Raw genomic sequence first — 21,863 nt, 5'->3', positions numbered from 1 at the left:
CCATTAAGACCCCTCTTGCTCCGTCTCGTCGGGTTCGGCCTCTCAGGCAGCAGCAATGGCGCCGCCGCCTCCGAATCGACCCTACAAGCGCCCCGCCATCTCCGACCAGCAGCGCCGCCGCGAGCTCGCCCTCCAGGCCCAGTCTGCTCGCCGCGCCGACGCCCAGGCACGCGCTCGCAGCCTCGCCAACTCCCTCCTCTCCCCGTCCTCTGCCGAGACACCACCGGAGCGCGATCATGAGCCCACCGTCGCCGACGTCGCCACGGCCGCTTCCAAGCTTCGCGGCTCCGACGCTCGCCGCTGGTTCGCCCGACAGATCATGCTCCCGGAGTGGATGGCCGACGCCCCTCCCCACCTCGCCACCGACTGGTCCGGTCCCTCTCCCTCTCTTTCTCTTTCTCCCATCCTTCAATTTATGATACCCCTGTTAGTTAACTGCTTCATTTTACTGCTGTATGATTCTTAAGCTGCAAATATCGTTTTACTGCTTTGAGCTGTAAGCGTGGCTCCTGCAACAACAATTCCTTTCTCTTTGAGTAGGCATGTTTTCGCCAGACCTGCCGGGAAACGGTGCTTGGTCGTCTCCTGCAATGGCATCACTATTAGCAGGCTCCGAAACGGATCAATTCTTCACCGATTCCCTTCTGCTCTTCCGAATGGATCAAAGAGAGATATCTCTGGCCCAGCAAGTTCCTACTCCATCCTTGATTGCATCTTTCATGAGGTGCTACCACCTGCTCGATCCTTGTTCACCTGGCTGCCTGCCTTTTGTTCTTGTGCTAACGCCTTTTGTTCTTGACCCGCAGCCTGATGAAACATATTATATCATTGATATGATCTCTTGGCGAGGCTATTCCTTGTACAACTGTACTGCTGAGTTTAGGTTCTTTTGGGTAAACTCTAAGCTCACGGAGACTACTGCCGGTGATCCTCCATCAACATACCATCGCTACAGATTCAGTGCTGTCCCTATATATGAGTGCACACTTGAGGGTCTTCAAGCAGCATACTCAGGAAGCACACCATATGTTAAAGATGGCTTGCTGTTTTACAACAAGTAACCTCTCTTTATATCTTTTTGATGTTTTCTTGTTAGGCATGCCCTCTTTTCTGCTAACTGCCTTTACAATTTACATCACTACATCGGCTAACCAGTTTTTTTGGGTGCTCTCTCTTGACAGGCACGCACATTATCAAGCTGGCATCACACCCCTTGCACTGGTCTGGAAAGATGAGGCTTGTAGTCAATATGTTATTGACACAGATAGCAAGGGACAAGTCCCAAATGAGCAGCACGTATGTTTTGTTTGATTCACAATTTCATATTGCAGCTACAAGATAATATATTTTGCTGATAGAACTCTAATTTGGAGGGTTTTGCTTCTCATTACAAAAGGACATCATATTTAATATTTTTCTTCAATATTTTTAGAGAGATATTGCCAACGCTGATGTCCTGCCTTCATTAGTTTTTTGGCATTGTTTCGTTTTGTACAATTAGGTTGTGCTCGAGCTGCAAGAGGATGGAAAGCTCACTACTTCTGATGATCCTCCAGTTGTGTTTGGTAGCTTGGACAATGAATTCATTCAGAAGGTACTGTTGTGTAATGCAGCTTACATTTAAAAAAAAAGAGAGAGAGTAATAATCATATAGGATTCTATGCCTTCATGGTTTCCCTATCTTTAAGGGTGTAAGTCTGCATCACAGTGGCTTCCACATGGTGCTCCTAGCTTTCGTTGTTGACATTAAACCACTGCATTCGCGTAAAAAATATTAAATTACTGCATGATTATATTCGTTTTGTACCCTTTCTGGAAGTGCTATGATGTTATGCTTATGTAGTAACATCCTTATGGTAGGCATCAGAAGTGCCTTCCGACACTGTGATGTCCTTACCTGAATTAGGTGGTGTTTGGATAGGGCTAAACTTTTTTAGCCCTATGTCACATCGGATATTTGGACACTTATTATAAATATTAAACGTAGACTTAATAAAACTCATTCATAATCTTGGACTAATTCACGAGATGAATCTATTGAGCCTAATTAATCCATAATTAATCTATGTGATGCTACGGTAAACATGCACTAATTATGGATTAATTAGTTTTATACTTAGTGTACGTTTAATATTTATAATAAGTGTTTTTAACCTCATCTAAACAACCCCTTAATCAGTTCGAAGCATTAACTTATTGTTGCATGGCTGAACAGTCAAATCTTCGGCCAGGGAATCTTCTTCGCTTTGCTGTCAGAGATGAAAGAGTGAAACTTGTGGATGGGAAGATGGAGATTAGTGAGCTGCAGTTTGTTGGAAAGCCCAACCGTGCTCGTGCTTTTGCTGACAGCCACTCGAAAGTAAGTGGGCACTTGAGAATGCATTTTTCTTGGGAAAATATGATCTCATTCATGACCCGAGGCCATGGTTTGATCATGATTTGTATATTCAGGCTTTGTTTCAGTATGCTGCTAGGCATGCTCCTCTGAGAATTGAAGATCTTGTTGCCTCTATTCAGTCAAACAATATGGAGCTTGAATCTACAGATGTCGAAATGCAAGGTTGAGGTGAGGGAATGATTTACCACATCAGAATTCATGTGCTAATTTTACCTTACTAGATTCAGTAATGATCTTCATGCGGAAAAAAGAACAATTGTAAAGTATACGCGTATGAAATTGTCGTTCAAGGTTTGGATGGAATGGAAACTTGATAGTAATAGCTTGAGACCATTACATGTTTATTTACACGCCAGCTGGTGTCTGCCGTAAACCTAACGATTTGCTGAATGCGCTATGCTAATATTGCTCAGATCAGATTGTACAGTAGGAAACAAGGTATTGGTGGCTAGGTTCAGATGGAGATTTGAGCGAATGATGTGATTGTGGGAAAGCCATGATTATCAGGGAGCGGTGCGTTTCCAGGTCTGATAGATATTAGCACCTCAAGACCTGCGGAAGAAATAATAGAAGACGTGCTGTGAATCAAAAGTGTCTTTGTGTTGATTTGTAATACTCATGCAAGCAGTAATGACAATGTGTTTGGTGTGACAGGCAGCGGATGGAAATGGAATGGCAATTCGTTAAAGCTGACCTGCAGCCTTTGCAGCAGTGGCTTCTTGGTAGACGTCTGTCAAGAAGAGGATCTGGGAGGGGCGGTCTGTGCCCAGCGTCTGCCAGATCTCGTAGTAGCTGCTAACCTCGCGCTTGGGCCTGCAGATGTATATATATATTTATTTATGTTGTGAATCGGAAAGGAGGAAGAACCGATGAAGGGAAAAGGAGGAGAGAAGAAGAAGAGTGAGAGTGGCCCACCCTATTGTGGTATCGAAGAATCCGCAGAGGTGGTCGCGGATATCGCCGTGTGCAGCGGTGTTGGCGAAGATGAGGCGCTGGGCCTCCCGGCTGCCGCTGGAGTAGATGTAGGCCTTGGCACGCCACCGCCGCAGCGCCTCCGCCGCGTCGTCGTACACCTCGCTCCGCAGCTCGCCGCTGTGGAAGCCGCGCCGCCAGATGCGCCCCTGCAGCTGCTTCAGCGCCGTCACCTTCCTGTCCGCGCGGATCATGGCCTCCACGTTGACCGCAAGGGCCTCCACCACCACGGCTACTCCTTCCCCATCCGCCGGGATCGGGACGGCGCCGTCGACCCCCTGCGCGAGGTCCTCCTCCACCTGCGCGCGCAGCAGGGCCACGTCTGCGCGCGTCTCCTCGCTGCTGCCGTAAGTGGCGGCGAGGTGACTGCGGACATTGTCGCGGGCGTAGGGAAAGAGCACGTCCGCCACGAACGAGATGGGCGTCGTTGTGCCCTCGATGTCCAGCACCACGCGTCGCTGCCATCACCGATTCCGATTCACTACTCCTAACTCCATCCATTAGAATAGTATAAAAGAAAAACAGAGACCGGTACAAGAAGCTCACTATTGGGCTCAGGTCAGGAAGCTCGGATGCGGCCATGGCCCTCGCTGCTCGGCGTCGTCCGGGGCGGCCATGCTTGTTATTTCCGTCGCCGAATGGTGGGACAGAATGGCGCCACGACGTCCAGGCCCGGCTGCTGCTGAAAATGCTGGTAGCCTGCATTTGCATTTGCATGGCATGCTACACTCGGGGTCGGATGGAATAATATTGTTGAATGGAAGAGAACGGCGAAATGGAATGGATAGATAAATGGATTGGATATATATGGGCATATTCGCGCGCGACTGTGACCACTGACCCCCCGCCCCACCACCCAGATTTGAGATTTCGGTCATCATTTCATTCACACACCCCATCATCTGGTAACCAAACCACAAGCACGTCGCATTGCTGCCTTCAAAATGTCAGAATGTAATTGGATGAATCAAAGCTAATGTTTCAGTTTCTCATCATTCTCGTAGAAGCCTTTTCATGTTGTCCCATGCCTAAAATAAATGGAAATAGAAACATTCATTATAAGAAACAGGGTTTGCATTCTCTCCGAATAGGTTTGTAGCAGCATCCATAGTACAATAAATCCTGCTCCAACCAAATTATACTAATATGTACTCCCGCCATCCTATAATGTAAGGATGTGTTTGGCTCCAGGGATGAGGTAGGTTCGAACAGAGCCAATCCATCCCTGACCCTGTTTAGTTGGTGGATGGGTGGGATGGGTTGGACCCAGGAGAGGTCTAACTCATCCCACAAAAACGGAAGGATGGATCCGTCCCAGGACGACTACGACGCACGGAGGGATGTTTATTTTATTTATTAAATTTATTTAAAATATACTACTGGTATAAATATACATTCAATTACTTTAGGTTATTCATATATTAATCCTAGTATTTAATATTTTATTTTGGATATGAGAGGTAATCTTTATCCCATCTCATCCCTTCCGCCAAACAAAAAACATAAATATACATTCAATTACTTTAGGTTATTCATATATTAATCCTAGTATTTAATATTTTATTTTGGATATGAGAGGTAACATTTATCCCATCTCATCCCTTCCGCCAAACAAAAAACAGGTCCAACCCATCGCATCTCATCCCTTCCGTCAAACAAAAAACAGGTCCAACCCATCTCATCTCATCCCTTCCGCCAAACAAAAAACAAAAACAGGGTTAAACTCATCCATCCAACTAAACAGAAAAATGGGACCAACCCATCCTACAATCCATGGATGAAGTCAACCCAACCCACCTCGTCCACGAACCAAACACATCGTAAGGAATTCTAGGAATTCTAGGAATGAACTCGGATAAGCATTTGTCTAGATTCATTTCTAGAATCTATATATTTTAAAGGACAGATGAATCCGGACAAGCATTTGTCCAGATTCATTCCTAGAATTCCATATATTTTTAAGGACAGAGGTAATAATATTTACACATTAGCAACATCATAAGTACAAGACAACCGATCTGTAAATGGGAGAGGGAAAAGGCAGGAAAGAGAGCATACTTTGGCCTTTGGGGGTGTATCATCTTCTTGTTGCGGTGGTGATCAATGATGGCGCGCAGAAGACAAGTCACGGGAGAACAGAAGGCCAATGCCAGAACTCCTTCAGTTCCAGGGGGTTATCTACTTTAGGAATCAACACAATTGCACTATTATTAATTCATTCAGGCATCATCCCTGTCTCAGAAAACCTTAACTACGGCAATGGTACTCAGTTTCAGAGTACCCCAATTAAGCTGATAGAATCTACTAGGAGGGAAACTCTTGTGCCTTGCAGATTGTAAGTTGCCCTTAGCTGTTATTGCAAAATGGCCCTCACACAAACATCCAGCAACATCTACTCCTATGCAAGAATAATTACTGGGAAGTGGGAACGTTTTTCTAAAGTAAAATCTGGCAAACTTCAAATATACAATACCAAAAGCACAGCAGAACTACACTAATTGCAAGTCCTCACTCAAGATAAGTACATAGGCTGTACCTGAGGTATGTATCAATCTTTTGTCATCCATCAGCAGATGCAGCCTGCATTCTACATCTGACTAAGAACCCCTTTTCAGTTCCTGGGTAATCTCACTTCCTCATTAAGTAATCATGTGAAGCTTGAGTTCCTACCAGTAGTCTCCACAGGAGCAAACCCCATCCTTGAAATGGTGGAACCTGCGTGAGTCTCTTACAATAATATCTCTGTTAACAATCTTTGATATCATCTTGATGACAGCATGGCAGTCTAGGCAGGCAGTCAGATTCTTCATGATCCTGATTGGTGCCCCAGGTGGGGTGTTAATCAGAGCAAATGCAATGGCCAATCTCTCACTGTGGTATTTTAACGACTCCAGCTTTAACTCGTCATCAACCAGATGCAAGACACAGCTCGTGTTGGGCTTATAGCCTTGTTTGTCCATCTCTTTGTACAATCTCTCTAGCTCACCTTTAATCTCATCAATCACTGGGCTGGTTAGGTCATTTGAAGAAAAGCTATATATCTTTTGCTTGATTTCAACCCAACTGACACCTGAATCTTTCCTAAGTCCTCTGTCTCGCATAATCTTCTTCACATGTGCAGCATCTTCCCACTGACCAGCTTTGGCATATATGTTGGACATTATAACATAGGGCGTTGCATCTGTCGGTTCCATAATGAACAGTTTATCAGCTGCCACTCTAGCTAAATCCTTGTTTCCATGAATCCGACATGAGTGAAGAATGGAGGTCCATATTATTGGATCATCCTTGAATGGCATGTCAACCAACATTTTCTGAACTTCAAAAAAACATCCTACTCGACCCAACATATCTATAACACAAGAATAGTGTTCCTTCCAGGGTGATATGCTATAGTGGTGTTTCATCAGGCGAAAGTACTTCATGCATTCATCTGCAAGACCATTGTGACTGCATGCGGCTAGTATACTCAAGAAGGTGACTGGATCTGGATTAAGACCACAATGAAGCATGCCTTCAAACATCGTAATGGCATTCTTTGCCTGTCCATATTGAGCGTAGGCTGAAATAACAGCATTCCATGAGATGGAATTCCTCTCAGGCATCTCATCAAATGTTCGTAGTGCCTCGTCCAAAGAGCCACACTTTGCATACATGTCAACAAGCGCACTCCCGGAGAATATGCTGGACTTATGGCCTGACCTTATGAGGTACGAATGCAATTGCCTTCCTAGCCCAATCATTGTGAGGCTTGAGGAAGCCTTGATTATGCTTGAAAACGTTGCCCTGTCAGGCCTTAGACCAGCTCTTCTCATGTCAGAGAATAACTGCAGTGCTTCTTCATGCAGTCCATTCTGCACATACCCAGTGATCATTGCAGTCCATGAAATGGCAGATTTTTCACTTTTGTTAGAGAAGTTACTCTTTGCAGCATCGATCATGCCACATTTTGAGTACATATCAATCAGGGCATTGCCCAAAATATCCTGAGAAGCAAGGCCCAGAAGGAGCAACTGAGCATGTATTTGCTTCCCGATCTGCACGTGAGGAAGAGAACCAGCTAAACTTAGCATAGTAGCATAAGGCAATATCTGCCTGTCAAAACCCAGCTTCTGCATGTCCCTGAACAGCCACAGCACCGTGGTGGCGCACTGGTTCCAAGCATAGGCTGCAATAGCCACATTATAGGAGACATTGTCCCGCACTGGCATCTCATCAAACAATCTCCTCATGTCGCCAAGGCAACCACATTTGGAGTAGAAATCAAGCAACGAGTTGTTAACAAAGACGTTGAGCATTGATGTGGATCTAACCACGAGAGCGTGAAATTGATGCCCAAGGAGGAGATGATCCATACCTGCTGCCACTGCGAGAATGCTGGAGAAGGTGAAGTGGGTGGTGGTAAGACCGGCACAACGCATATCAGAAAATAGCTGGAGTGCCTGGGCGTGCAGCCCCTCCTTGGAGCAGCCCATAATCATGGCGTTGTACGTGACAGAGTCCTTGTCCGGCATCTTGAGAAATACTCTCCGGGCTGCAGAAAGGAGGCCGTGCTTGCAGTAGGCGTCCAGCAGCGTGTTGCAGATGAAAACATCGGTGTGGAGGCCGAGCTTGATGGCAAAGGGATGGAGCGACGGGACAGCGCAGCCGGGAATGTTAAGAAGGGTGGAGAGGGCGACGCGGTCGGGAGTGACGCCCTCCCCGAGCATGGCACGGAAGAGCGACAAGGCATCGGAGCTTGTGCCGACGGCAGCATGCGCGCTCATCATGATAGTCCATGTGGCGACGTTGCGATGAGGGGAGGAGAGGAAGAGATTCTGAGTGGCGGAGAGATCGCCGGACCTGGAATAGGCGGAGAGGAGGCGGTTGAGGGAGAAGATGTCCTTTTGGGGCATTTGGTCGAACATGGCGCGAGCGCGGTGGAGGTGGCCGGAGGAAATGAGGGAGCAGAGGGCGAAGTTGAGTCGGTAGGTGGGGACGTCGAAGCCCATCTTGACCATGTGGGCAGTGGCGGAACCAGGATTTCTAGACGCATAGGGCAAGAACTATCCATGAAAATAAATTCATTCAACTAAGGACAGTGACGGTAAAAAAAATACAAGACTAAGCTAAATTTTATAAGCATACCTAGTGATGTGTATCTCCAAGTCTTCGTGATTTTCACTCTTCGTTAACAGTAGGGAGAGAACTTGAACCCGAACCTACAAAATTATATATATGTAAGTCATGAAAATTATGAGAACTTAATTATTTATTAAATTACAAAACAAAGCACGACAAACCTCTAGATGTACATAACTTATGCTTCCGTGTCCTCATAGGATGTAACATTCTATAATCTCGCGATCTTCAATGCTACTATGCTAGCAAAAACATCTCTCTAATGTAGCATATCATACAGTGATTCATCCATTCATCATTCATCTTATTCCGTAGTTCAGTTTTAATAATGCTCATAGCTGAGAAGGCTCTTTCTACTATTGCCGTTGCAACAGGCAAAATCAAGGCTAGTTCAATTAACCGATATACCAATGGAAAAACCGTGTGCCTATCACTCTGAACCATCTTTACAGCTAGAATACCAAGGTCAGAGCAGCTTGAAAATTCTGGACCAGCTCTCACATCATAAATGAATGTGTCAAGTTGGTCTCTAAGGAGAATACAATCATATTCAGAGAAATCAGCCGCATAAATCCTGGCAAGTTCAATTAGCTTTTCTTCACTGTAATTAGCAAAAGAATTCCTTGGATCAAGGCAAGCAATGCATCTCAATAGTTGACCAATTGCTAAGAAACTAAGAAAGGAAAAGGGGAAAAATTGAGAATACATAAAATTACCTTCAGGCTTCACTGCTTCAAGGCTTCAACCTTCTGCTCTAGCCTCTGAGTCCGGACTCCGGTGGGCGGTGGCGGGCTGGCGGCGGCGCCACCGCCGGCGAGCACAGCGATGGTGCGGCCCCTCCCCACGTGACCACGCCGGCGCGCCCACTCCGGCCTCTGCCTTAGGTCCTAGCGCCGGCCGCTGCGTCCCGCCTCGACCTCGCGCCGCGCAGTTGCGCCCTGGCCGTCGCCGCCGGCCGGCGCTGCCCCGCCGTCGCTGCCCGCTGGCCCGCTGTGGCGGCGCCCGCCTCTCCTCCCGCCGTCCCGCGCGCCGCAGCTTACAGCGCTGGCCGCCGCTCTGCCGCGCAGCCCGCTTGCGCCGTGGCGCCGTTCGCCCCCGACCCGCCGTCACGCACTCACGCCGTCGCCGTGGCGCCCGAGACGCCAGCCGCTGGAGAAGGGCTTTTTAACTATTTGCCACTCTTACGGAGAGGCACCGATTGAGATGCCACTCTTCCAATTTTTTTTTGCAGGAATACCATAGGTAAGAGACGCCCTCTATACAAATCGTCAAATTTGTATATGTGGAAGTACACCTCAGCTTGCCAAGTGGACCAAAGAAATCAAGTGACACTGTCCTCGCCCGACGACGGAGCAGCGACCCTCGGCGGGTAACAGCGGTGCTCGCCGGGCAAATGGAGCGGCGACGCTCGCGGGCCACGAAGCCGGCGAACCGCGACCCTCGGCGGCGCTCGCCGGGCGACGAACCGACGGCGTTCGCGAGCGACAGAGTCGAACAGAGCCGATGAGCCACGACCCTCGGCGGCGCTCGACGGTGCTCGGAGGGGCGGCGCTCGCGAGCGACGAAGTCGGTGAACCATGACCCTCGGCGGACCTCGGCGGCCGACGGAGCGGCGGTCCTCAGCTGGGCGACGGCGACGCTCGCGGGCGACGAAGCCGGCAGCCGCGACCCTCAGCGGCATTCGCCGGGCGATGGAGTGGTAACGCTCGCGAGTGACGGAGCAGCGGCGCTCGGCGGGTGACGGCGGCGGCCCTCGGCGGAGCGGTGGCGCTCGGAGCAGCGCTCGGCAGCGCTCGCCCAGAGCGTCGTCGGTCGACGGCGCGGCGTCGGTCGGCTGCCGACGAGCAAAGGAACGGCGGTGAGCGTCGGGCGGCGGTAAGCTCTGGGAGGGAGAGACGCCACGGGAGGGCAGGGGGCAGTGCGTGCTATATTCACCTCAACCTAGGGGCAAACATGTCCTTTCATTTCACTGGTCCATGTGGTGAGCTGATATGTACATCCACGTGTGCAACGTCTTCTACCCATGGTATTCCTGTAAAAAAACTTGGAAGAGTGGCATCTCATTAGTGCAGAGTGGCAAATAGTTAAAAAGCCCGCTGGAGAACGAGAGAGAGGGAGACGGGGAGAATGAGAATTTTTTGAATTTTAAATTTTATTTATTAAATAATTTACAAATTTAATTTTGTATTTTAAAAAATCATAAAACTAACCTCCTGCCGCCCTCTAGGTGGGCGAAAAGGTGACATGGCAAACGGCCACTCGATCGCGAGAAACGGTTGGAAATGGTGGCACAGTGAATTTTGTATTTAGGTCCTTTCCGCCCTATGTAAGGGCGACAAGGGCCTAAATAAAAAATTCTCCGTGCCGCCCGGGAATTTTACGATTGAACCGAGAATTTTTCAATTGAACCATGGTTTGATAGATATATGTATAACATATGAAATTGTTAATCAGTAGTACTACTTGGCTCGGAGGTCATTGTCCCCCACTTCTATCTAGGAGACCCAAGGCAATCCTGAGTGGAACGGTTACCTATAAGTCAAGGTAGTATTTATGATTAAACAATTACATACGATATATATATATATCAAACCACGGTTTGATCGTAAAATTCCTGGGCGACACGGCGAATTTTGCATTTAAGCCCTTGCTGCCCTCCCGTTACCGGTCGTTCCTCACGACCGAGTGGCCGTTTGCCACGTCACCTTTCCGCCCTCTAGGAGGGCGGCAGGAGATTAGTTTTGTGATTTTTTTAAATGCAAAATTAAATTTGTAAATTATTTAATAAATAAAATTCAAAAAATTCAGGAGAGTGAGGGCTAGGCCAGCTAGGGTTTGGCGAAATGGGTTGAGTGAGTAATTACTAATGGGCTTCTTCTGCTGGGCTGCGAAAAGGCTAAGGCCTAATGTAGGACTAGCCCAAACCAAATAAGTGGGGCTGAATCTACTGGGCCTTTATTTTTTTAGGGAATATATAGGTACTAGTAAAGGAAAATTTTTTGCAAGAGTGGGGTGCCCCAGGCCCAATTCTACCCCTGCATGTGGGTGTCGAGAGGCGTGGCAGAGCGGGGGACGGCCGCCGCGGCATTGGAGATGATTTTGGAGTTCATGTCATGTGGCGGTCATCCTCATGCCTCCGTTATCTCTGGACGTCCTCCTCTTCCTTAATTCTATTTTCTCCTCATCCCATCCAACTCATGCTCCAACCCAAATAAGGCCCACACTTAACTTACAACCCAATAGAATGTTGTCCCGTTATTCCGTAGGTTCTCTCTACCCTAATAGAATGTTGTCCCGTTATTCCCTAGGTTCTCTCTATCGAATAAGTTCACCTAAGATCTCTCAATTTGACGTTGAGGTTGTTTAAGGTCTCTAAACCCCAAACCAGATATGTGTATCCTAAACTCGCATAAACCATTAAAAAAAGTCTCACAACAGTATTGACTTTTTTTCCTTATTTCGCTAACGGGGTATAAGTGGGTCCCACATGTCAAGTTTTTTTTCCTTTCCTTCTTTTCTTTTTCCTTTCTCTTATGTGTTATCATCTCTCTCTTCTTAGGACAGTTAATTATTTGTCGCCTGCTACAGTGCTCCATTTAACAATTCATCATTCTCTGTGTCTATGACAGGTAGGTTCAGAATCCACAGATTAAGTGTCACTTCTAAAGGCAACATATTCTTAGATATCGCTCTCTTCTCTCCCGGGCTTTGGCGGGAACGACGACAGGCTGGAGGCGGCGGTCGAGTGGGCTTGTGACGGAGCCAGACAAGGTCGACGGGGGCTTGGGGCGGAGGCGCGCATGGAGGAGGCAACGCGCATGGTGATGGTGGCAACAATGGCGGCCCGCAGGGAAACGGCACCAACGGAAGTAGTTTGCCTCGAATACCAGTGAAGGGTCATTCTTAGGGCATACCTCATTCTTTGTTAAACATCTTGCTGTTAGCAATGGTTTCATTGCTATATGATAATCAAATGAATGTTTATGCTTACTCTATATTAAGCATGATGATAGGTTTACCGTTTCTATTTATTAGTTTATTCCCTAAAATTATAATGCATATTGTCGTAATATTTTGGATTAAAATATATCGAATTGTGATCATATTTCCAACAGTCATAAAATAGCTATGCATGCGTCGAGGAAGAAACGAGCAACTACGCTCACGCTGCAACCTAGTCCGATGAAAGAATGGAAGCGCCACCAGGACCATCCATCCTGCGTGCGGTGCGGGGGCGCCGCTGGTAGGAGCAAACCCATTTACCTTCTCGTGGTGGTGTCATGCTATTCCCGCCGGCCGCTGCCACCCATGGGAAAGAGGGAGACAGAAGCATAGAAGAGAGGAGAGCACAGAGGGAAGGAACAAAATGAAGCACAAAAGGAAGAAAAAAACAGATATGTTGGACCCATCGACACCACGTCAGCAAAACCGGATAAAAATTAAGTCAATACTGCCAAGAGATATATTTTTACGGTTTATACAAGTTTAGGGATAAATATATCTGGTTTTGAGGTTAAGTGACCTTAGACACTTGACGTTAAGTTGAGGGATCTGAGGTAAATTTTTGTCTTTCTCTATCTCTACTTATATGTATAATAGGAAAAAAATATTCGTGCATTATATCGGGTCAAGTTAATTTTAATTATACAAACTAAAATAAAATTTAAAATCAAATTACACATTCAGTCAGAAATGGTAAAGTATAGTCAAAATACAATTGACTTCGGAAGTATGAAAAACTTATAATTGAGAATTATAAATTGTGGTCAAAATCATAAGAAAATTAAATAAGATGAGTCGTTTTTCGACAACGAAGTGTGATAGAGGCACACTAAACCTTGTTATGACATTTTCAACCAAGTTTTTTGAGTCCTCCAAACATTTCAATTTTAAACAGTGCACAACTACGGTGGATTTTCTAAAGTGCGGGATGATTAATGTCCTTCTAAGAGAAGGGAGAGCTCGGTAGTGACATTATCTTCGACAATGACCAGAAGAGAGGGGTAGTTTGGTTAAAAAAAATTGAGAAATGCATTGAAGGAGTAAACAGTAGCATATGTCAAATAATTGCAAAGTTATAATGGTATGATTTCAAATAGTTAAATAATAATAACATATTTCAAAACTGCAAAAATTACAATGACCTGAATCTGGTTAACCCTTAATTTAATCAGTTAATAGTTGTGAAAATCAAAATATTCCACATCAGTTCTTTTTCTAAAGGGTCATATACATAACCCTTATCCTTTGCTTGGCGTACATATGATTACAAGTTTGGTAATAATTCATCTGTCTATTATGTGATTAAGAAAGCTTAAAAAGTAGAAACCACGTTTGGAGATTTAGAAATTCCCATATTAATTAGGAAAAATAAATATATTAACTATCTGATCATGATATATTCAAGACATGATAGCATAGATTGATCAGTATAGTTGTCTAGAAAATTAAATTATGTCTATAAAAGCTAGTTATATATAATATATATGATGTAACTCTACTTTTAAAGAAACCTATTATTATATACTCTCATTTTATTTTAATAAATGACAACGTTGAATTTTAGGGTATACTCGATTATTTATGCTATTCTAGATTTTTATGCAAATATAAAAATATAAATTATAATTTAAATATAATTTATAATAAATCCAATAAAAAATAAACGATAATTACTTAAATTTTTTTAATAAGATAAGCCAAACATGTGCTGAAAAGTCAACTATTAAAATACGGAGGAAGTTCTAAGTAGAAAATGCAATTGTATCTACGAAAACATAAGCCATGAGCTGTATATCAAATTAAATCTTATTTTTAAATGTATTGTATAGATAATACAATTATATAGACTCAAAAGAAAAGAGCATTAATTCTTTTAAAATCAGCAGTAAACGGCAGTACGGCGCGCCCAGACACTTCGACAGACAGAGAGAAGTGCAGTGAACTGAAACGCATGCAGGCAGCTTTATTTTGTTATTATTGGATAAAATAAGCATTTCATTCTATGGCTATGTTTTGGTTCTATGGTGGTGCATGAACATGATCATAATAGTGCACCAGTAATCACCTATGTCACAACAAGAGCAAAAGATATATATTTTATAATATGTTCAGCAAGAGGCGTCCATAAACTCCACCAGCAGCTCCCTAACCATGCCTCTGTCTGGCATCTTGCCAGCCGCACCGTAAATCGGAGCTCGTCCCCCGCTAATTGGCCCTGGATTTGCTTTTACCTACACCATCGCAATTTACACAGAAATCGGTTTCCTTTCTAGTAACTTCTTACAATATTATACTCATGTCTGAATGCATAGGCTGTTAACTCACAGTGTTCACTGAATCTTTCAGATCCTTCAAGAATTCCTCATATATGACCGTGTGCTGCAGTGTCACACAAATGTGTAAACTGAAAAAGAAAACATCGTCAGGCTACACACACCATACATGAATAAGTCAAACTACGGTTATTTGTCTGAAACCAGCCCATCATTTGCTTTACCTGTTGGGTCTCTGCAGAGCATTAAGGTGCCAGCCTTTTGATGTCATTATGTCGTTCACCTCAAATATGTCAACCACATCTGAGCCAAATGCCACAACAGTCATGTCTGGCTTTCCAATCACAAACAACCCTGGAATATCTTCAATCCTGCGCAGTGGATCAATACACTTATGTTTTTCCTTTAAGCATAGCTAAAATGCGTAATAACAAGCCTTCCAAGGATTCAGATGCAGCACATCTACATGAAAGAGCACCTAAAATTTTGCCTAAAAAAAAGAGCATCTAAAATTTCGCATTTGTCTAGTACTTCAACACAATGTGCATTCTCTAAAATTATGGGGAATAATATTAATCTGAATGTCATTTCTGTTAAAAAAATCTGAAACTAAATGATATTAAAACACCCCAATAGTCAGTCTTCGGCCACGTTCGGTGCGGAGAGAATGAGGGTTAGTTATCTAGCGTCAAAAACATAGTAATAGATTAGTACATGATTAATTAATTATTAATTATAAAAAATGTAAAATAGATTAATATGATTTTTTAACGTAACTTCCCTATAGAATTTTTTTGCAAAAATACACCGTTTAGCAGTTTAGAAAGCGTGCGCGTGAAAACGAGAGAATCTTAGTTAGCAAGGGAGGTAGCCGAACGCGGCCTTCATATATGTTTATAGTCTAGGCTTCCAAGGGTGATAAATAAAGAAACTTACCCTCTCTGTATTTTCTTCGAAACTTCCATGATATGACCAGTGTTTTCCATATAACCTGGAAACCAAGCACAATTATCCATTAGAAATATTGTTCTACTAATTAACTACCACTCGACTGATGACCTCTTACCGTTCAGTCCAAGAGACATCATAGCAGCCCAAGCTCCCGCTATCAACCCGCCAGGCCTGCTTCCAGCAATAGTAGGTGAAACATAGAGCCCACCAGTCCACTCAGTAACTGAAAAAAGAAGGAAGCAAAATAAACCATTTTAGGAGGATTTGTTGTTCATGTCAGATCGTGGAAAGAAAGACAAGATTAAAGATTACTAGGGATACAAGCTACCATTTTCATTGCATGAATCTACATTTCTTCCTGAGTTACCAAATGCAACGTCCCTATACAATATATTCTACACTGTTAACTTTTTAACACATTTTGGCAACATGCTCATATCTGTTAAGCTGCCATAGTTATGTGACAGCACCATGATGTCTCTCCATAGCAAAATAAAGTCCAAAGATTATTGAAGTGACAACCCCCAAAATAGTTAATTAAGAGGAAGTGATTGAAGCTTACCAGCAACAAATTGATGCTGAATTTGGTGGTAGTATCCAAGATGACAGTGCCAATTACATGGAGGGAATGGAATAATGTGTTAGAATATCTGAGAAAAACTAAAGAAAATAAATACTCCAATGTTATTTTCACCTTTCTAATTTCATGATTCCTGTATAGAACAATGCTTGTCCCTTTTGGGGCTAATCCATACTTATGAACGTCTGTTGAGATTGATGTAACTCCCTTGACACAGAAGTCAAATGGGGGAATAGGGTACCTGTATATGCATTGGTCGGATCAGAAATATAACAGCAGCCTTGACCAAATGGATCGCAAATATGATTGAAGTTATAAGTAATGAATCAAATTATTTCTCTTAACACAAAGATTTTTTTTAGATAAAGGAAGCTTTTATTGATCTCAGATGATTACATCAAGGTGATCTCGAAGACACTTTCGGCTTCTGCATAACTAAGATGCACATAGCTTAACACAAAGATATGCAAGTCAATAAATGGGACATAAATGAACATCAAGATAACTATATATCTAAAGATTAGTTTAAACCAGTCCAGATTCATCGGACCTGATTTGTGACTAGGGGTTGGCAAAATTCTGCATAGTATGTTGCTCGCTTCACATTAGTTTGGGTACTGCAAAAGGTAAGCACACACTTCTTCGGTTCTTCCATATGTGGCTACCCTATATCATATATTGCCATAACCTTGTTTTTTTAGTTCACACTTCACAATTGGTAGCAACCATTAACAGGAACACCATCGTGTAACGTGATTAAAAATGCATATTACGAAATGTTCTGGCAATTTTTTGAAAGTTCGTGCAAGTGTTGAAATTACTGATAAGAAGTCAGAGCATCATCTGAAAACCCTCGATTAATTCCAGATAAATGGAACAAATGGATGGTCATGAAGGAATGTCCAAGATTACAGATGAAGAGCAGTATAAATACAGATACCAACAGATTGCTAACATAGACAGTTTGAGGTCTCCTCTATGGAAATTAAAGCAATCATTAATAGGCAAACCATTGATTAAATGTGCATATTACAGTATATTTAGCGAGTTCTTCAAAGTTTTCTCAAGCGCGGATAATAATGATAAAATGTCACATTATGAAAGAAGTAGGTACCCAAGTTTACGGGCGAAGGGCAATACAAATCCACCAAGGCATAGATCAACATGTAAGCAAATGTCATATCGTGAAGCCAATTCCCCTAGTTCCTGGAGATGATCCAGATATTAAGAAACAATAGCATAAGGAAGCAAGAAAAATATTGGGTTTTTTTAACATAACGATGACTGATACGCATACCTCAATAGGGTCAATTAAACCATGAGGAAATCCTGGTGCAGATCCCACCATCTGTACAACAGAAAATTGTTAGGGACCATTACATGTAAGAGTAGACAGAAGGAACAGGCCCATCTTTCCTTATGAAAAGACACGGGATCAGAAGGTACAGGCTAATCTATCCATAAGAAGATGCAAAGGGAAATATCTTTCATCTAAGGTGAATGGACGCATCATCACATCAGAACAGCTTTAAGCTAACCAGAGAAGGAACATAAACATGGATAAATTCTCACCATTATTGTATTTCCATTTATACAACGTTTGAATCCTTTCACATCTGCAAGAAACTCTTTGTTGACTGGCACACGCCGTACCTTAATATTGAAATATTGAGCAGCTTTATCATATGCAGAATGTGCTGATTCAGCAATTATCCTGTATCACAATCCTTTATTACCAAGGAGATAATGTGATTGCGATGCATTCAAAAGCACGAAGAATTTGCAGAGTAAACAAAACATAACCCATCATTATCTCACATTTCAGGCTTTGTAATTCCCTTCTTTGTTCGCATATAGTCACGTGATGTTTTGACTGCTAATAATATGCTTTCAGTTCCACCTGATGTCATATTACCACAAATCTCTCCACCAGATGATTGTTCTTTGCTGCCAAGCAAAGCAGCTGTCATTGCAACTACTTCAGCCTCTAATTGTGCCACACTCTTGAATACATCCTGGTGCAATGGGTTTGTGTGTGAAAACCTGAAAGTGTTAACAGTATTTATGATAAATTAGAAACCTAAAGTTCACATGGTAACTTTGAAAATGTTATGGAGAAGACAATTCCCCCAAATACTAGCAGAGGCCCTTGGTTGAATCTGGAAGAATAAATGTTCTCCTACTATACATTTCAAGTTACTCCCTCTGTCCAACAATATAGGCATTTGAATTTCGTACAAGAATATAAGCATCCCTACACTACTACCAATCCCATCATGCACCTCCCATTCAAATTTCTTCTCATCTTACCCGAACCATCTTTCCACCCCTAACCTTAACATTTGCTAAACAACCTAGAAATGTTTGTATTGTTGGATGGACAGAATAATCTACTTACTGGTATTCCCTAGGATAAACAATAAAAATATTAAAACTATTCTTTTCCTAATACAACCGATCATAAAGAAATACACTTTATTATACTTTCTAAGTCACGTCCTACTAGAAAACATGGTGGTCAATTATTGTTGGCATATTCTATTTAATAGAGATTGAGACAGGAGCAATATTATGAGCCTTACATAGAGTAAGCCTTGTTTATCAATGCAAAATGGCCTTCAGTTTCTCGACCAGCAATATAGCTGCAAGCAAAATTTATAAACATGATTAGTTGAGATGCAGAATGTAAGGGATATGTGTACAACATAATGAAAAGCAATCACGCAACGATGATCAATCATTTTTGTTTTCTGCGAGAATGGGATGCGCATACACTGTGCCAGAACATTTTCCCTGCCAGTTTACATCTCTAGCTTTCAATGTTTCAAGGTTGTTTATCACTTCATTGGAAAGGCCAACAGTTGGCAATTCGGCCTGTAGGTTACTTTTGGTGGACATGTCACCAGACTGCAGCTGGTCAACAACCTGTTATAATAGCACCAATAATGAGGACTTGAGATATCCGGGGATGTGCTGGTAGCAAAGTAAACATCAGAAAATGCATAGACAGAGCATGTCTTTTGAATTTATTGTTGTTATTATTATTTTGACATGAACATGTCCTAACTGAAATCAATCGCATTTACCTTGGCATAATAAGACTAGGTATAAATAGTACTCCCTCCGTTGAAAAATAACTTTATTTTTCACCCCTCACACACATATCAATACAAAAATAAAAAAAGACTAGAATACACTCCATTTTATCAAATCCCAATACAATTATTCCATACTTTATCTATTCATAACGCATTTATTCACTATTTTCACAAACTCCAATGCAATGATTACTCAAAAATAAACTTATTTTAGAACAAGCTAGAATGAGCAAAAAGAAATTTATTTTGAGATGAAGGTAGTAGGCTACAAGCACATGTGAAGAAGAGAGGATGAAAAATGAGGGAAGGTTGGTTTTCATGCAAAAAAGCTTTTTGCACATGCTCCAGATAAATACATAAGTGGAAGAAAGAGATAGGAGAATATCACCCCATCTTTTCGCTTTTGCTTATGCTTATAATCCAAAATTTGAATTTTCAATCTTAAATTCGGAATTGATTTTGGTGTTTTTTTCACCAAAGTTTATTTTTCAGCATTGACTTTTAGATCACCAAGAATACGTATATAAAAGTTTTATTCATAAATTATTTTTCTTTTACAAATATATCATTTGGCTTTTTCGCCAAAAAATCATCTCCTACATGTTTATAGATATTCCCTCCGTGTCATAATGTAAGACTTTCTAGGCTTGCCTAGATTTATATGGATGCTAATGAATCTAGACATATATATAAATTTTATGCATTCATCAATTAATGAATTTAGACAAGGCTAGAAAGTCTTACAATATGAAACGGAGGTAGTAGTAGTTAGCTCTACTACTGTATTAAACTTCCTCTAAGAATGCGTTTGGTTCGTGAACGAGGTGGGTTGAATTGGCTCCATCCCTGAATTGTAGGATGGATTGATTTCATTTTTCTGTTTGGTTGGATGGATGGGTTGAACCCTGTTTTTTGTTTGGTGCAAAAGATAAGATGGGATGGGTTGGATCTGTTTTTGTTTGGTTGAAGGGATGAGATGGGATAAAGATTACCTCTCATATCCAAAATAAAATATTAAATACTAGGATTAATATATGAATAACCTAAAGTAATTGAATGTATATTTATACAAGTAATATATTTTAAATAAATTTAATAAATAAAATGGACACCCCTCTGTCATGGCCGTCCTGGGACGAATCCGTCCTACCATTTTGGTGGAATGGGTTGGACCTGGATCTGGGAGGAATATTTCTCTCCTGGGTCCAACCCATCCCACCCATCCATCAACCAAACAGGGTCAGGGATGGGTTGACTCTGTTCTAACCCATCCCATCCCATCCCTGGAACCAAACACATCAGAGAGGCTAAGCTTAGTTGCGCTTGCGTGCACGCGAGCATTGCCACTTTATTGCGTCTGCATGTGTTAAACCAGACGCATCTAATTTTGAATATCAAGAGAATTCCCACAGTGAATCAAAGACGAAGCATGCATAGATCGGTGCAGCAAGGAGAAGTGCGATTTTTACACATGCATATGTAACAGTTGACTAAAAGGAAGAAGCAAAGAAGAGAGAAAAACGAAGAGACCTTCCTCTTCTCAGCATCGATGTAGCCGCTAACTCCCGGAAGCAACCTGCAAGCGTATGTAAGATTAGTAGTGGCAAGAAGCAATTAGCAATAGGAGAGGAGAAGTCGATTACTTACTTGATGGCTGCCATGGCTAGAGAGAGGAGGACGGCGCGGAGGCCGCGGTCGGTGACGGCGGAAGCGGCGGAGTGGATGGCGTGGGCAGCGAGGAGGGCGAGGAGGGGCGCGGCGAGGAGCAGGAGTGGCTCGTAGCGGGCGAGGTGGTGGTTGGCGGCATCGCGGAGGCGCAGAACCAAATCCATGGCTGATAGCCTTCTTCTTCCCACCTTCCTTCCCTTGGGTTGGGGGATTGGGTTGGGTTGGGCGGAATCGAAGTGAATTGATTTCCTTTATACTACTCCCTCCACTACGAGGTACAGACGTACAGTAGTAGTAGTACTATGATGAGAAGGAAGAGCAGGAGACGACCTCTCTCCCATCCCCAAGACAAGATACGGAATTGATGGCAAAAGCACAGCTGCCATTGCTCTTGCTAGACCAATATATCAGCTTTCTAGAAGCCCCGCCCGCCCCGCCCCACCCATGCGTGCACTCTGCTCTTGCTGCAGATTTTTTTTTTCATTTGATTGATATCATTTATATAATTAAAGAAAATCTACTACTACAGAATTAATTGGGCCTATCGAGATTGACCTGATTGAGACCGTATATATACATCTGTGTCTTTTGATTTATGCTTACCGTATGTCAAAATTTAAATTTCTAATATTAAATTTAGAGTTTATTTTGAGTTTTTTACCAAATTTATATTTTAGCATTTATTTTTATTTTTAGATCACTAAAAATACATATATAAAAATTTTATTTATAAATTATTTTTCACTTGTAGATATACCGTTTACAAATATGCCGTTGGAGGATCACCTCACAGCTAAAGT

The 21,863-nt window shown here is 42.9% G+C and overlaps 4 protein-coding genes across 5 annotated transcripts; 1 reads left to right on the top strand and 3 right to left on the bottom strand.

Annotated features, from left to right (window-relative positions):
• The first annotated feature begins 32 nt into the window (after nucleotides 1-32).
• On the top strand, nucleotides 33-3,138 carry LOC102701482 (snurportin-1). Of its 2 annotated transcripts, XM_006643564.3 has the most exons (8): nucleotides 33-369; nucleotides 541-724; nucleotides 807-1,057; nucleotides 1,182-1,296; nucleotides 1,502-1,594; nucleotides 2,216-2,359; nucleotides 2,452-2,566; nucleotides 3,053-3,138. In XM_006643564.3, exons 1-7 carry the CDS (start codon nucleotides 56-58, stop codon nucleotides 2,563-2,565), a joined length of 1,215 nt encoding a protein of 404 aa, XP_006643627.1. In that variant the 5' UTR covers nucleotides 33-55; the 3' UTR covers nucleotide 2,566; nucleotides 3,053-3,138. The 2 variants fall into 2 exon arrangements, with proteins under 2 accessions (XP_006643627.1, XP_015699139.1); XM_015843653.2 differs by lacking the exon at nucleotides 3,053-3,138 and having other exon boundaries at nucleotides 2,452-2,731.
• Nucleotides 2,691-5,998, bottom strand: LOC102701760 (probable bifunctional methylthioribulose-1-phosphate dehydratase/enolase-phosphatase E1). The gene is made up of 6 exons (XM_006643565.3): nucleotides 5,907-5,998; nucleotides 5,429-5,551; nucleotides 3,917-4,398; nucleotides 3,314-3,828; nucleotides 3,093-3,211; nucleotides 2,691-2,950 (listed from the first exon to the last, which is right to left on the bottom strand). Exons 3-6 carry the CDS (start codon nucleotides 4,085-4,087, stop codon nucleotides 2,853-2,855), a joined length of 903 nt encoding a protein of 300 aa, XP_006643628.2. The 5' UTR covers nucleotides 4,088-4,398; nucleotides 5,429-5,551; nucleotides 5,907-5,998; the 3' UTR covers nucleotides 2,691-2,852.
• Nucleotides 5,999-6,016: 18 nt separating this feature from the next.
• On the bottom strand, nucleotides 6,017-9,092 carry LOC102701207 (putative pentatricopeptide repeat-containing protein At2g01510). The gene is made up of 3 exons (XM_015843652.2): nucleotides 8,653-9,092; nucleotides 8,498-8,571; nucleotides 6,017-8,415 (listed from the first exon to the last, which is right to left on the bottom strand). The coding sequence occupies exon 3, from the start codon at nucleotides 8,368-8,370 to the stop codon at nucleotides 6,037-6,039; it is 2,334 nt and encodes a 777-aa protein (XP_015699138.2). The 5' UTR covers nucleotides 8,371-8,415; nucleotides 8,498-8,571; nucleotides 8,653-9,092; the 3' UTR covers nucleotides 6,017-6,036.
• A 5,339-nt stretch (nucleotides 9,093-14,431) lies between these two features.
• On the bottom strand, nucleotides 14,432-21,436 carry LOC102700932 (sphingosine-1-phosphate lyase). The gene is made up of 15 exons (XM_006643562.3): nucleotides 21,043-21,436; nucleotides 20,926-20,971; nucleotides 19,071-19,222; nucleotides 18,880-18,939; nucleotides 18,116-18,340; nucleotides 17,870-18,011; nucleotides 17,595-17,645; nucleotides 17,412-17,503; nucleotides 16,412-16,538; nucleotides 16,280-16,295; nucleotides 15,833-15,940; nucleotides 15,703-15,757; nucleotides 14,991-15,137; nucleotides 14,819-14,897; nucleotides 14,432-14,724 (listed from the first exon to the last, which is right to left on the bottom strand). Exons 1-15 carry the CDS (start codon nucleotides 21,225-21,227, stop codon nucleotides 14,602-14,604), a joined length of 1,608 nt encoding a protein of 535 aa, XP_006643625.1. The 5' UTR covers nucleotides 21,228-21,436; the 3' UTR covers nucleotides 14,432-14,601.
• Nucleotides 21,437-21,863: the final 427 nt, after the last annotated feature.

Source organism: Oryza brachyantha, chromosome 1 (assembly GCF_000231095.2).
Source record: "Oryza brachyantha chromosome 1, ObraRS2, whole genome shotgun sequence".
Taxonomy (NCBI): Eukaryota; Viridiplantae; Streptophyta; class Magnoliopsida; order Poales; family Poaceae; genus Oryza; species Oryza brachyantha.
This window is presented reverse-complemented; position numbering and strand designations above follow the sequence as displayed.